This window comes from Embiotoca jacksoni, unplaced genomic scaffold (assembly GCF_022577435.1).
Source record: "Embiotoca jacksoni isolate LCO1_2020_lvr unplaced genomic scaffold, fEmbJac1.0.p SCAF_97, whole genome shotgun sequence".
NCBI classification, from domain to species: domain Eukaryota; kingdom Metazoa; phylum Chordata; class Actinopteri; family Embiotocidae; genus Embiotoca; species Embiotoca jacksoni.
Genome location: NW_027185455.1, coordinates 242,513 through 256,270, shown reverse-complemented (window position 1 = coordinate 256,270; position 13,758 = coordinate 242,513). Strand labels below are relative to the sequence as shown.

Below are 13,758 nucleotides of genomic sequence, written 5' to 3'. Positions count from 1 at the left end.
TTATGACCATGTGATATTTCAGTTTTTATTTTTTAATAAATTTGCACAAATTTCTACATTTCTGTTTTTTTCTGTCAAGATGGGGTGCTGAGTGTACATTAATGAGAAATAAAATGAACTTTTTTGATTTTAGCAAATGGCTGCGATGAAACAAAGAGTGAAAAATTTAAAGGGGTCTGAATACTTTCCGTACCCACTGTATGTATTTATCTATTTATGTATATATCTATCTATGTATATATGTATTTCTGTATATGTGTATCTATCTAGCTATGTATATATCTATCTATGGATATACAGTGATGGAAATAATTATTTAATCCCTTACCAATTTTGTAAGTTTGCCCACTGACAAAGAAATGAACGGTCTATAATTGTAATGGAGGTTTATTTTAACAGTGATAGACAGAATATCCCCCCCAAAATTTTTAAAAAAAATCACATCATATAAAATTTATTTGCATTTGATTGTGTGAAATAAGTATTTGATCCCCTACCAACCAGCAAGAATTCTGTCTCCCACAGACCGGTTAGATTAATCCTCTCGCTTTAAGAGAGTACTCCGAATCTCAACTCATTACCTGTATAAAAGACACCTGTCCACAGAATCAATCAATCGGATTCCAACCTCTGTCTAAGGACATCAGGGACGAGATTGTAGACCTGCATGAGGCTGGAATGGACTACAAGACCATCGGCCAGCAGCTCAGTGAGAAGGAGACAACTGTTGGTGAGATTATTGGGAAATGGAAGAAACCCAAAATGACATGGATGTCCTCGGTCTGGATCTCCTCGGTCTGGATCTCCTTGGTCTGCATCTCCTCGGTCTGGATCTCCTCGGTCTGGGGCTCCACGGAGATCTGGCCTGGCGGGGTATTGATGATCATGAGGAAGGTGAGGGATCAGCCCAGAACTACACGGGAGGAACTTGTTCATGATCTCCAGACTGCTGGGACCACAGTCACCATGGAAACCATCGGTAACACACGACGCAGTCATGGTTAAAAATTCTGCAGCGTTGTGAGGTCCCCCGGCTCAAGAAGACACATGAACAGACACGTCTGAAGTTTACCAACGAACACCTGAAGGATTCAGAGAAGGCATGGGAGAAGGTGATGTGGTCAGAGGAGACCAACATCCAGCTCTTTGACATCAACTGGACTCGCCGTGTTTGGAGTAAGAGAAACGCTGACTAGAACCCGAGAACACCGTCCCACTGTCCAACATGGAGCTGGAGACATTCTGCTTTGGGGGTGTTTCTCTGCTGAGGGGACAGGACGACTTCACCGCATCGAGGGGAGGACGGACGGGATTGCGTACCGGGACATCTTGGGGGACAACCTCCTTCCCTCAGCTGGGACACTGAAGACGGGTCCATGGACGGGTCTTCAGCACCACAATGACCCAAAACATACGACGAGGCAACAAAGGAGCGGCTCAAGAAGAAGCACATGAAGGTCATGGAGAGGTCGAGCCGGTCTTCGGACCTTCATCCTAGAGAACATCTGAGGAGGGAGCTGAAGCTTCCAATTGCTGAGCAACAGCCTGGAAACCTGAAGGATTTGGAGGATCTGCAAAGAGGAGTGAACAACATCCCTCCTGAGATGTTCAAACCTGGAGACCAACTACCAGAAATGCCTGACCTCTGACCTCTGACCTCGCCAACAACGCTTTCTGCACCAAGTACTGAGTCATGTTCTGCTATGGGATCAAATACTTATTTCACACAATCAAAAGCAAATCAATTTATAACTTTTATACGATATGATTTTCTGGATTTTCTTTTTGATATTCTGTCTCACTGTTAAAATAAACCTCCATTACAATTGTAGACCGTTCATTTCTCTGTCAGTGGGCAAACTTACAAAATCGGCAAGAGATCAAATAATTATTTCCTTCACTGTATACATGGATACATATAGATATATACATAGATCGATATATACATAGATAGATAGATATATACATAGATACAAAAATATATAGATAAATATATACCTACACACATATATACATAGATACATATAGATATATACATAGATACAAAAATCCTTGATAGATATATACCTAGACACATATATACATAGATACAAATAGATATATACATAGATACATAGACAGATATATACATAGATACATATATAGATATATACATAGATACAAAAATACAAAAATACATAGATATATACCTACATACATATATACATAGATACATATATACATAGATACTGTAGCGTGATGTCAATTTAATTCGTGGGGATTAAATCGTGCTCTCGTTATTAGAAGGGGTACCAGTCCAATATTGGACAAATTATCAATGTCAAATAAATATCAAATCAGTCAATCATAATCTAAATTGGAATTCTCGTATCAGAACTCAAATTCAATTCAATCCAATTATATTTTATTTCTATAGCGCCAAATCACAACACAGGTTATTTCATGGCACTTAACACATTAAAGTCCTTACAGCCAGACTTTACAATATTATACAGAGAAACCAACAATTCAACAATTCAACAATTCCCACGTAAGCTACGAGGGAAAACCTCCAACAGAGGGAAGAAAAACTCCTTTTAACAGGAAGAAACCTCCGACAGAACCAGGATCAGAGGTGGGTGGAGCATCTGTTAACAGAACCAGACTCAGAGGGGGGAGGAGCATCTGTTAACAGAACCAGGATCAGAGGTGGGCGGAGCATCTGTTAACAGAACCAGACCCAGAGGTGGGCGGAGCATCTGTTAATAGAACCAGGATCAGAGGTGGGCGTAGCCTCTGCGTCGACCGGTTGGGGTGAGAGGAGAGCAGAGAGAGAAAAGGACAGCATAGAGATAGAAGAGAAGAATTGTTGGTGGAGACGACAAGCGCAGAGCAGAGACATGCAGCTCCATGACGGGACATCTGGAAAAGGAAGAAGAGAAACTACGTGAGTGAAGGAACTGAATGGAGACAACAGATAATAAGAAGAAACTATGGGAGAGAAGAAGATGGTGAGGTATGAGTCAGTTAAAGAGGAGGAGGAAAGAAAAGAAGCTCAGCATGTAACGAGGTCTCCCAGCAGCCTCGGCCTATAACAGCATAACTAAAGGTTGGTTCAGGTCTACCTAAGCCAGCCCTAACTATAGGCTTTATCAAAAAGGAACGTTTTGAGTCTAATCTTAAAGCTAGAGAGGGTTTCTGCCCCTCCAACACAAACTGGGAGCTGGTTCCACAGGGGAGGAGCCTGAAAACTGAAGCTCCGCCTCCCATTCTACTTCTGGAAACTCTAGGAACCACAAGTAGACCAGCGTACTGAGAGAGAAGTGCTCTGCTAGGATTATATGGTTCTATAAGATCTCTAAGATATGATGGAGCCTGGTCATGTAGAGCTTTGTAAGTCATCAAGAGAATTTTAAATTCTATTCTTGATTTCACAGGAAGTCAGTGAAGAGAAGCTAAAACTGGAGAAATATGATCTCTCTTGCTAAATCCCATCAGTACTCTTGCTTTCTGTGATGAGCAGCTGATGTTTCATTGAGTTCCTGGAGGTCTCGTGAACCAGATGAAGCTACCTGTGAATTCTGCAGGACTCATTCAGGATGTGACAGCTCACCTGAACAACAGGACTGGAGGGAGATCCAAGCAGAGATACGCTGGAACCACCCAGAGGCAGCAAAATGCTGAGTCGGAAGAAGTTCTGACTTTGCTGGTATCTCGTGGCTCCTCCTTGTTGTTGGCTGTCAATCATCTTTCAGTTCATTCAATAACTCAGAAATATCATCGCTGGACAAACGACATGTCTGATTAATTTTCCCTCTGACATCAGAAATGTTTAATGGGTGTAAAACCTGGTTCTCTACATATTCTCTGGTTTCCTGTGTCTCCTTCACAATAAGAGCAGCTGTGTCTCCTTCACAATGAGAGCAGCCATCTCTCCTGATGTTCATCTGATTAAAACCTTCAGTCGTACTAAAATACACAACAATCACTTCTCCTGTTTCTATTTCCTGGTTTATTTGCATGTTTCCTCCCAGTATTTTACACCTTCAAGCAGAAACACACATTACATATGATGCAGGAAAACACACAGAATGGACAACTGCACATTTGGAAGATGAAATCCTCGCTGCACGTCGTCAGTAGATCTGATGGACATTTGTTTGCGGGTGGTTTGAAGTTTGCACCTGATTTTACACACAAACCTTCAGTAAATCAGACTAAAAGTGTTTATCTTTTCCTGCTCCTGCTGGACAGAAGAATCAGTGTGTTTATTGAGTGTGTTAAACAGAGGACACAAAAACACGTTGATTTCTGGGTAAAATATTTAAATCTGCAGATATTTTGGAGGGTGATGTGTTCACGAGGTCATTTCCTGTCAGTTTGATTTGAAAGAACACGACTACATTAATGTCCGACAGTATCTGTTAGTGAGGGAAGGACGTCATCTGGAACACAGCAACACGTTCAAAGTCCTCCGAGGATGGATCCTAATGGTTTTTGGTTGATTCTTCTTCCTTTAGCGCCATCATCAGGTCACAGATTGAATGTAACCAATACTTTGGTTGATGGTTGAGAGGTTAGGTTAGGTAGGTTAGGTAGTTACTTTATTAATCCCCGAGGGGACTTTAAAAAAAAAAAAAAAAAATTAATAAAAAAAATAATAATAATTTTGCCACAGGCAGAGAGAGCATGCAAACAGCACACACGGTTCATGTTCCATCTACAAAATTACCAACAATAAAAACGTTGTTATTTCAACCTCTTTATTCAAAAAGGCAAGTTTCATTCTCACACTGCATCCAGATCATTACAATTGATGGAAGAACCTTTGACTTGGAAAATCAAAACCAAATAAAATCCTTGCATTACGTGATCGTCCATGTAATAAATACACCGGCTGACTGTGCATCTCTGGGAACGATATGACTGGTTTAGTTTTATTTTAAGGCCTACGCTCTCCTCCGCTGGGATTCTCTGACAAAACCTCACAACAGAATCAGCGGGTTAAACGTGGTAGGGAAGGTTGGGTTTACAGAGAAAGCAAATTCCAGAAGAGTCCAGGGACGGAAAAAGAAGCAAGAGAGTTGCTGGAAGCGTCGAGTGCAGCTCACAGGACATTTTTCTAGATTCAGGAGGGTGTGAGAGCAGAAAGTGTTTGAGACGGTCTGATATCAACAGAGAGCCATGAACATGTGACAGGACGTAAACGGGAATCAGACCTGACCTGCTAACAGCAGCCTGGTTGGACTTCATGCTGCTGCCTTCCTTCACTTGTTTTTAGCAGCACTGGCAGCTGAAGGTACTTTTAAATGAGCGCTAAACTTCAAATAGCTTTTTAATGATTGTTGGCTGACATCCTGTTAGCATAAGCTACTAGCAACACGGGCTCCATTAACCTGAAAGTGGAAGTGACTCGCAAATGATTTTACTCAGTCAGATTTACCTGTTCAGTGAACCTGCATTTTGGTGTCATGGTTGCCACGGTGACACTGTGCTGCTCACGTTAGGACTGACTGTTGGACTGGCAGTGTCAGATTCTTTCTTTGTTCATCATTCACTGGTAAACACACTGCTCATCTCTCATCTCGCCACAAAGTTTGGAGTCTGCAGAGAGACGTAGCTTTAATGATAATGAGCTGATTGGTAGCAAACTGTGAGCTGTGCTGCTGATTTTACCATCAGCTATCCAGTTGCATTCTGGGAAATTAAGGTTCCAATGTATTTGGCGTCTGACCTTTACCAGAGACTAAAAGTTGGGATATCTGATAAAAAACAAACATCCTCCAGATCTGAAGCTGATTGATGTGAATCTGTGTAATAACCAGTAGTCACCACAGGGGGCTCCAACCTGATTGTTGCTACTGACGAAAACTATGGAAACAGGTGACAGTTTGTTACTGTGAAAGAAAGTGTCCCGTCAGATGAGTGAATGTTGATGGAGCTGGTGTCGGGTTTCAAACATGGCAGAGAGGCTGATGTGTCTGTGAAGGATGTAATGCATAGAGCAGCAAACAGTCCCTGGATGAAGGACAGCTGATCTCCATCATGCCTCAATACCTTCAGGTAGAAAAAGAAAAGCCAATCAAAGGTCACAGTTCCTCAGGTCAAAGCCAGCGAGGGGAGGACCCTGCTTCCCAGGTCAAAGGTCAGCCGGTGGGTCAGGGGTCTGGAGAACCTGCAGTGGTCCTTCTTCGTCCTGACCGCTGGATGTTTTTCTGTTGCTGCATGTTTTATTGAGAGTTCTGTGTGTAGACGTCGGTCCTCGTCGGTCCTTCTCCATCCTCCTCCGTCCTTCTCCGTCCTCCTCCGTCCTTCTCCGTCCTCCTCTGTCTTTCTCTGTCCTTCTCCGTACTTCTCTGTCCTCCGTCCTCCTCCATCCTCCTCGACGGCTTACAAAGATTTCTTGGTCAGCTTCTTGCCCTTCTTGACAGACAGCTTGTTCTTGACGTGTCCTCGCTTTCTCTTGGCCGTCTGCAGAGTGAACAAAGTGTTAAACTCCTCATACATTTATGTACAAGTCCAAACATTCAAACTTCTTATGAAGCCTGGTTCACAGGCTATATTATATCATTTATAGTATTATATAACATTAATCTATCACATCGATGACGAAAAGGAAAAATATTCTGACCAACGTTCAGATATACATTGTTAATAAAAGAATGAAATGGTGGACAGATGTAATGTAATGGAGCTGGTTTCTGTTTGATGTCATCATGACGTGTTGGAGGACGCTGCCTCACCTTTTTGGAGGTGTACTTCTGCTTTGTGGTGTCAGTGCCTCGCAGCTTGTGCTCCACGGGGTCCCTGTTCTCCAGCTTTTTGACCTTGTAGATCCGGACCAGCCAGTGCTCCGAGGTGAAGGCTTCCTCCAGGTGCTTCAGCTTGATGTCCTTGTTGCCGATCTCCGCGTTACGTGTCCGGTCAAAGCCTGGTGGTGTCCGGAAGTCCAACTGAACAAAAGAAAAAACAGAGTTATCATTTATTTGTATTTTTCTATTTATCAATTGTATCCTTTCCAATAAAGACTCTGTCATTTAGCTAAGTAACACTAAATATCGGTGGGGGATTCATGTCTACGAACGATCATTGATGATGACGTACCTGCATCTCTCCAAAGCGGTAGTAAGACATTTTGTACATAAGGCAGTTGAGCAGAGTCGGGGAACCAGCTTTGTCCACTCTGAACTCTCCCTGGGGGGTGAAGTAGTCACTTTCCTGGATGGACAGGTGACATCAGGAGACAGGAAGTAAATACACAAGTGAACTGATGGATGTTTTTAATTTGCAGCCAAACACTTTAAAGCAAATTTTACTGTTTGAATCTGTCCTCATACAAGTAACATGTAGAGATATAGTGTGTGTGTATGTGTTTGTATGTTGATGTTGGTTTTTATAACTTTAAAGGGCATTTGAGAGAAATAATTGGTATTAGTGTTAAAGTTACAGATTCGTAGTCACTGTTAAAAATTTAAAAAATAATGCAAATATCTGAATTATTTATTTAAAGTAATGTAACTCCCTTCCAACTTCAATTAAGAGTGACATGGTATGATTTTAAAACATCATTAATATGTAGATCATGACTGACTGCAGTGAAGCTAAAATGTTCCCAGAACCTCAAACCAAGACTCCATCCAGGTCCAATCCATGCTGAGTGATAATAGAACCATTAACATGTTAAATATCTGAGTAATAATATAACCATCAACAAGGTAAATATAAATATACAATATATATAAATTAATAAATATCTGACAACATGACCAACTGCCTTTACATGGTAAAGAGAGAGAGAGAGAGTGTGTGTGTGTGTGTGTGTGTGTGTGTGTGTGTGTGTGTGTGTGTGTGTGTGTGTGAGAGAGGCCTCTCTCACCCTGATGTCCCTGGGGTGCTCCCCCTCTGCAATGCGCACCATCCAGAGAAACTTGTTGATGTCATCACCTGAGTATCCGATGACCCCTCCGAAGATGATGAGGACATAGTCAACATCCAGTGACCTCATGATGTCGTAGGCTGCAGTCTCATTGGACGACATGGCTTTGCCCACCTGTTGGAACAATTGAAAGAATCACGATTTGATGTTGGACTCGGGTATAATACCACAGAATCATTGAAGTGACATTCCAGGTTCACTTTAGTAAAGTAGTCAACATGGGAAAGTGAAAGTTGGCCTGTTGTGAATGGAAATCACGACAAACCAGCTCCAGTAGCTCTGAGGTGAGCGGCTTACAGATTTCATTTTCTAAAGTTTGAGTGCACCAGCCTTGATGTCCAGGTGACTTCAGCTTGTGTTGCAGACTGCATATTTTCAACAGAAAAATTCTTAGCCCGCAGGATGGTGGTGGTCCAGGGGTAGACCACCAGCCCACAGGATGGTGGTCGAGGGGTAGACCACCAGACCACAGGATGGTGGTGGTCCAGGGGTAGACCACCAACACCAACAGTGAAACAATGGCTGTTCAAACCAAGAAGACCCCAAAGCCATTCTTATCGGGCAGTTAATGGGGGAAAAATGACATTTCCTGTCTGAACTTTGTGAATTGTGTATAAGAAGTGTGTATGTATATCTGTAATATGTCCAGGTATGTTTCTAAATGTGTCGCTCACACATCAGAAAGCAAGTTTGTTTTTACAAAGGCAGCTAGATGGGTATCAGAAAGGAATGTGACAAACACTGTTCTTCTTTTGGACTTTGTCTTTAGGTCTAACTATGGACAGTAAGGTGAGTCTGAATCTGTCATGTATGTAGCTGTTGTTTTATCATATGATGAAGAGAGGCATGGAGCTCACAAGATGTGGGCCTTTACAAGGCAGAGAGACACTGAAGTTAAGGGAAGGCTGGAGAAACTAAAAGTCAGGTTGTCTTTGTTGCTTTGATTTGGATTCTTTAAAATATTTTCAGTCTTTATTGAAGTAAAATACTAAATATGTGGGATGCTTCTTTAATACATACAGATGTTTTTCTGCCTTTCACCTGTGTCCAGTGACGTGTAGTGATACAATGCTTTGTCCACTGGGTGGTGGAATACATCAAGACAACAAATCAACAGGTTTCTGTAAAACTACATAAAACTGGAGAACTAAGGCAAAGAGAGCTCGTTAGAAATACATACAAAGAATTAATCAAGGCAGTGAGAGTGTCTGCAGCACATTTTCATGTATTCATATACAAATAAAGACTTTCTTAAAAACGCTCCTCCAGAATGTCAGAAGTATAAAAATTATATATATACAAATAGAACCATTGGTGAGTAAAATTGTCATTCATGGTTGGATTTCGAGAATCTGTTTGCATGAACCAAAGGTGGAAGAAGTGAGAGAAGCTCTCACCAGCGCTATATGACTGTTGTTCCATGTGTTGTTGTCGACCAGCGTAGTTCTGTTGGCCATGCCTGCTATCTGGTAGCCGTAGTCCCACCACGACATCACTCTGGCATGCTCGTCGGTGTTCTGCCTCAGCCAATAGTAGGCCTCCCTGAAGTCGTCCAGGATGTTACGGGAGCTGTTGAGGACAATTATATGTGTGAGATAATGACACAGCATATGTAGAGAATATGTTATTTATTTTAGGCCAGACAATATGACTGAAGTAAATAGTTAAACCCTTTAATAAAAGCGGAGTTTAAAATGCTGCAGTATGTTGTAATATATTTAGAGAAGAGTGTCTCTGGATCTCTGGCTCCAGACTCGAGGAGCTTTGGGAAGGATTTAGACTTTTCATTTACAGCAGGAACAAAATAGTTGAACTCAACACAACTTTAGAAAAGCTGCATGTAAACCATGTGGTAGGGGGAGGGAGACGTCTGCCCAATGGCCCAAAGTCTTCTATTCCACCCAAACTCACAGTATTGAAAGAGACGAGTTCGAAAGTAGAGAGAATTACTTGGAGAAGTGCTGACAATGCAGTCTGTGTATTACTCAGAACATTTTAAATGGCATTTTTCATTGTGGTGTATTAGAGTGAAGGCAGATGTCTCACAATCTGGCCAAAAAAGCTGAAGCTATCTGCATTGCTACATTAAGAACGGGCCCAGTAGAGGTTTAAATTTGGATAAACGGACCTTTAATGGAGGCAACCACCCTACAAGAACCTCCTGTGTACGGCTGTTCAGCTGTTCGCTCAACAAATGTTCAAACTTAAAGGCAGTGGACATGTTTTCTCCAATCTCACTGATCCTGTTCAACCTGCAGACTGCTCGAAGCCCAGCTCTCACCCATCATGGTTGTAGGATGCCAGGACTACACTCGGGCTGGAGTAGGCGTTGCTGGTGACCCAGGTGCAGTGGACGGCGAACATCATGAGCAGCATCAACATCAGCATGGTAACTATGGACTTGATGTTGGGGCCAAGGCCCTCCTCCGCTTTCTCCTGGTCGGAGACGTGTTTCCTCACCTTCCCAGCCTGCAGGGAGAGACGCTCGGAGAGGTTACGAGACTCCAGCAGCACACGAACGCCCCAAACATGAGCTGGTCCTCTACGAGAGGGACCATGAACTGCTCTCTCATAGTGTCACATTCAACACGGACCTCCAGCACACCTGTGATAGGTTGGTAGTGCATTATTCCCACCATAGCAAGACGATGTACTATATATACACATGTTGTATCAACATGTTGTATCAAACTATAACATTCAATAAATAAGTGCTGTTCATATGGGGATCCAAAGTGTTGTTTTGAAATGTTGATATTGAGGATTTATTTGTTAGATGTCTAATTCTCTGCAATGTTGTGTTGGATACAGACGACTTTTAGAGATTTTTCACTGAAACAAGCTGTAAAAAACTGCAGCTGGAGAAGCTTTGAATAATAAGAGTAGAGATGCTCAACAAGACCGTTCAACCAACACAATCAGCTAAAAGACACGAAGACACCATGTAATACTTCATCATTGTAAGAAGTAAAAGAGGGAGGCAGGCACACACACACACACACACACACACACACACACACACCTTGTCATAGAGGTTGCCTGCGTTCTTCCTGTCGTCCTCGTCGCTGCTGTCCTCTACAGGTGGACTCTGTCTCTTCATGTCGTCACCCAGATAGTGTTCGAAGACGCTGGAGAAGGCCACAGCCGACAACATGCACACCACCGGAGTCAGAGTCAGCATTAAACGCACCATCACGCCGGCAAAATACACAGCGCTGATAGCATACAAGGCCACTGGTGACAGGAGAGCAGAGAGAGATGTGGAGGTTAGAGGGAACCATGCTTGAGTTACATATAACTTCATTCATCCTCTTTACTTCCATGTGATGCTGTCGAGTCATATTATCGGTGCTGTTTGACAGGGACTTGAAATCCAATGTTTTAATTACAGGTTGGTTTCAGTGGAAGGTGAAAACAAACACTATAATGGTAGAAAGACAAGTACAGCACATAATCAGACACAAACCCAGATAAAGATCAGAGTCTCCATGAAGTGATGAGGATGTAACCGATGGAGAGCAAGAAGAGAGGAACACAACTGTCAAGAGAAGCAGCGACAGAGGAGAGGGCTGGTTTAACCAGCCAAGGGAGGGCAGCAGACTGGACTTCATATTGGGAAGTAGTTAATGCATCCCTGGACAAACTGGAAACATGCATGAACCCCCAACAGCAGTAAAAGTGCTTCCGCACCCTCCCAGATAATTCAACCCCGTCCAACAGCTAGGACACATATGGGACCAGAGATGATAACGGCCGTATTCAGTAAAGCTTTCTGAGCTGTGAAAACAACTACGTTTATTCTTGAGGCCGTCGTTAGGGGTCGAGTTGTACTGGAGCCAATTCCTTAGAAACACCTCTTGATATAAAATCAGTGCAAACTACTATCCTAATAAGAAACATGCAAATAAATGAATACTATCAATCAAAAATGAACATCATATCTGTAAAAGTTGAAATTCATTGCTGTGTTGCTAAATTGGATTGCATCAGATTTACGGCAGTACCTAATAATGTGGCCACTGTGGCCAAAGGATATGACACAGAAGATATGCATAGGGGTATAAAAGTCTCAGGTACTTTTTGTTTAAATTCATTACAAATGATAATATTAGTTTAACAATTTGAATCAGTGAAAAGTGTCCAGAATATCTTAATATTAATTTGCCCCTTTTGCTTTAATGACAGCAACACTCAACCCGGATCACACATGTCGTTCCTGCAGGGGACATGTTCAAAAGAGCTTCTCGTGATGTCTCAGTCTCAGTGTTCATGTGGGGTTGAGGGAAGGTCACTGTGGAGGAAAGGTCACAGTGGAGGGAAGGTCACAGTGGAGGAAAGGTCACAGTGGAGGGAAGGTCACTGTGGAGGGAAGGTCACAGTGGAGGGAAGGCCTCCTGCTCCTCCTCCTCAGTCAGAGTCGAGTCAGTTGTCACTGCCCCTGAAGAAGTTCCAGTCTAATAATGGAGAGAAAGAACCTCTTTGCTCTCAATAACAATAATTGTGATAGAATCTGACTTTATGTACCAAGAAATGAAGATGGTTGATGATCCTTCCTGCTTCAGTTGGATTGCTGACCTACAAATATTGCAGAACATATAATTTCTTCATTTCATACTTCACTACTTTTTTGTCTTTTTCAATGTTTCTGATTATTTTCAGATTTACCTGACAATATTACTGATTTTAAAGTGGTTTCTATTGTATTTTGAAAAACTAAGATGGATGCTGCTGATGAACACATTATGAACAAATGTGGCCCAAATATGTGAGAGAGCTGCTTCTGCAGTTGGTCACTGTCACCTCTCAGAGATGAAAATATTGAAGGAGAAAAACTTCTGAAAACTGTTAATATCATTCAGATCTACTTGGATTTTGTCTTTATTTTTCAGAAAGTCCAATAACCATTAGCATTTAGTACTTGTTATCAAATCACAGCAGATACTGAACTTTTCAACATTGATATTTAACAAACACGGAACATCATTTATCATTCTTTATAAGAAAGTGATTATTCAAATGTCATTATTAAAGAATTGAGTAGTTTTGAAAAATAATTCACTTAAAACTGAAAAGTTTAAGTCTGAGAAACAACACAACTGTTAAAAACAATATTAGTTGATGTGAAAAAAATTAGATTAATTTACATAAAAATACAGCCTGCTAAACTTTAAAACCCTAAATTAAATAAATTAAGCTCAGCGTCAAAAGAATTCAAATAACATGAACTCAAACATGCTTTTCTCAAGAACTATTGTTGTGAATCTTGTCTGTCACTTTTGTAAAGACTGCAGGAGCCTTTTCTACACTGCTCCAAAAAATAAAGGGAACACTTAAAACAACTCAATGTAACTCCAAGTCAATCCCACTTCTGTGAAATCAACCTGTCCAGTTAGGATCAACACTGATTGTGAATCAGTGCTGTTGTACAAATGGAACAGACAACAGGTGGAAATGAGGCAATTATCAAGACAACCCTATAAAGGAACGGTTCTGCAGGTGGTGACCACAGACCATTTCTCTGTCCTCGTCCTTTCTGGATGATTGTTGGTCCCTTTTGCATTTTGCCAGTGTCCTCACCACTAGAGGTAGCATGAGGTGTCTCCAACCCACAGAAGTTGTTCAGGTAGTGCAGCTCATCCAGGATGGCACATCAATGCACATTGTGGCAAGAAGGTTTGCTGCGTCTGTCAGCACAGTGTCAAGAGGACGGAGGACATACCGGGAGATGGGCCGGTCCACCAGGAGACGTGGAGGGGGCCGTAGGAGGACAACAACCCGGCAGCGGGACCGCTATCTGCTCCTTTGTGCAAGGAGGAGCAGGAGGAGCGCTGCCAGAGCCCTAC

General features: G+C 42.1%; 1 protein-coding gene across 1 annotated transcript in view; it reads right to left on the bottom strand.

Annotated features, from left to right (window-relative positions):
* Positions 1-4,725: 4,725 nt before the first annotated feature.
* LOC138193837 (dolichyl-diphosphooligosaccharide--protein glycosyltransferase subunit STT3B-like) overlaps positions 4,726-13,758 on the bottom strand; it is a 47,763-nt gene continuing 38,730 nt past the window's right edge. The window contains exons 10-16 of the mRNA XM_069142086.1: positions 10,938-11,149; positions 10,197-10,384; positions 9,313-9,484; positions 7,856-8,029; positions 7,084-7,197; positions 6,723-6,932; positions 4,726-6,450 (exon numbers count right to left, since the gene is read on the bottom strand). Of these exons, the coding sequence (XP_068998187.1) occupies positions 6,370-6,450; positions 6,723-6,932; positions 7,084-7,197; positions 7,856-8,029; positions 9,313-9,484; positions 10,197-10,384; positions 10,938-11,149 (1,151 nt within the window). The 3' untranslated portion in view covers positions 4,726-6,369. The remainder of the gene's footprint in view (positions 6,451-6,722; positions 6,933-7,083; positions 7,198-7,855; positions 8,030-9,312; positions 9,485-10,196; positions 10,385-10,937; positions 11,150-13,758) is intronic.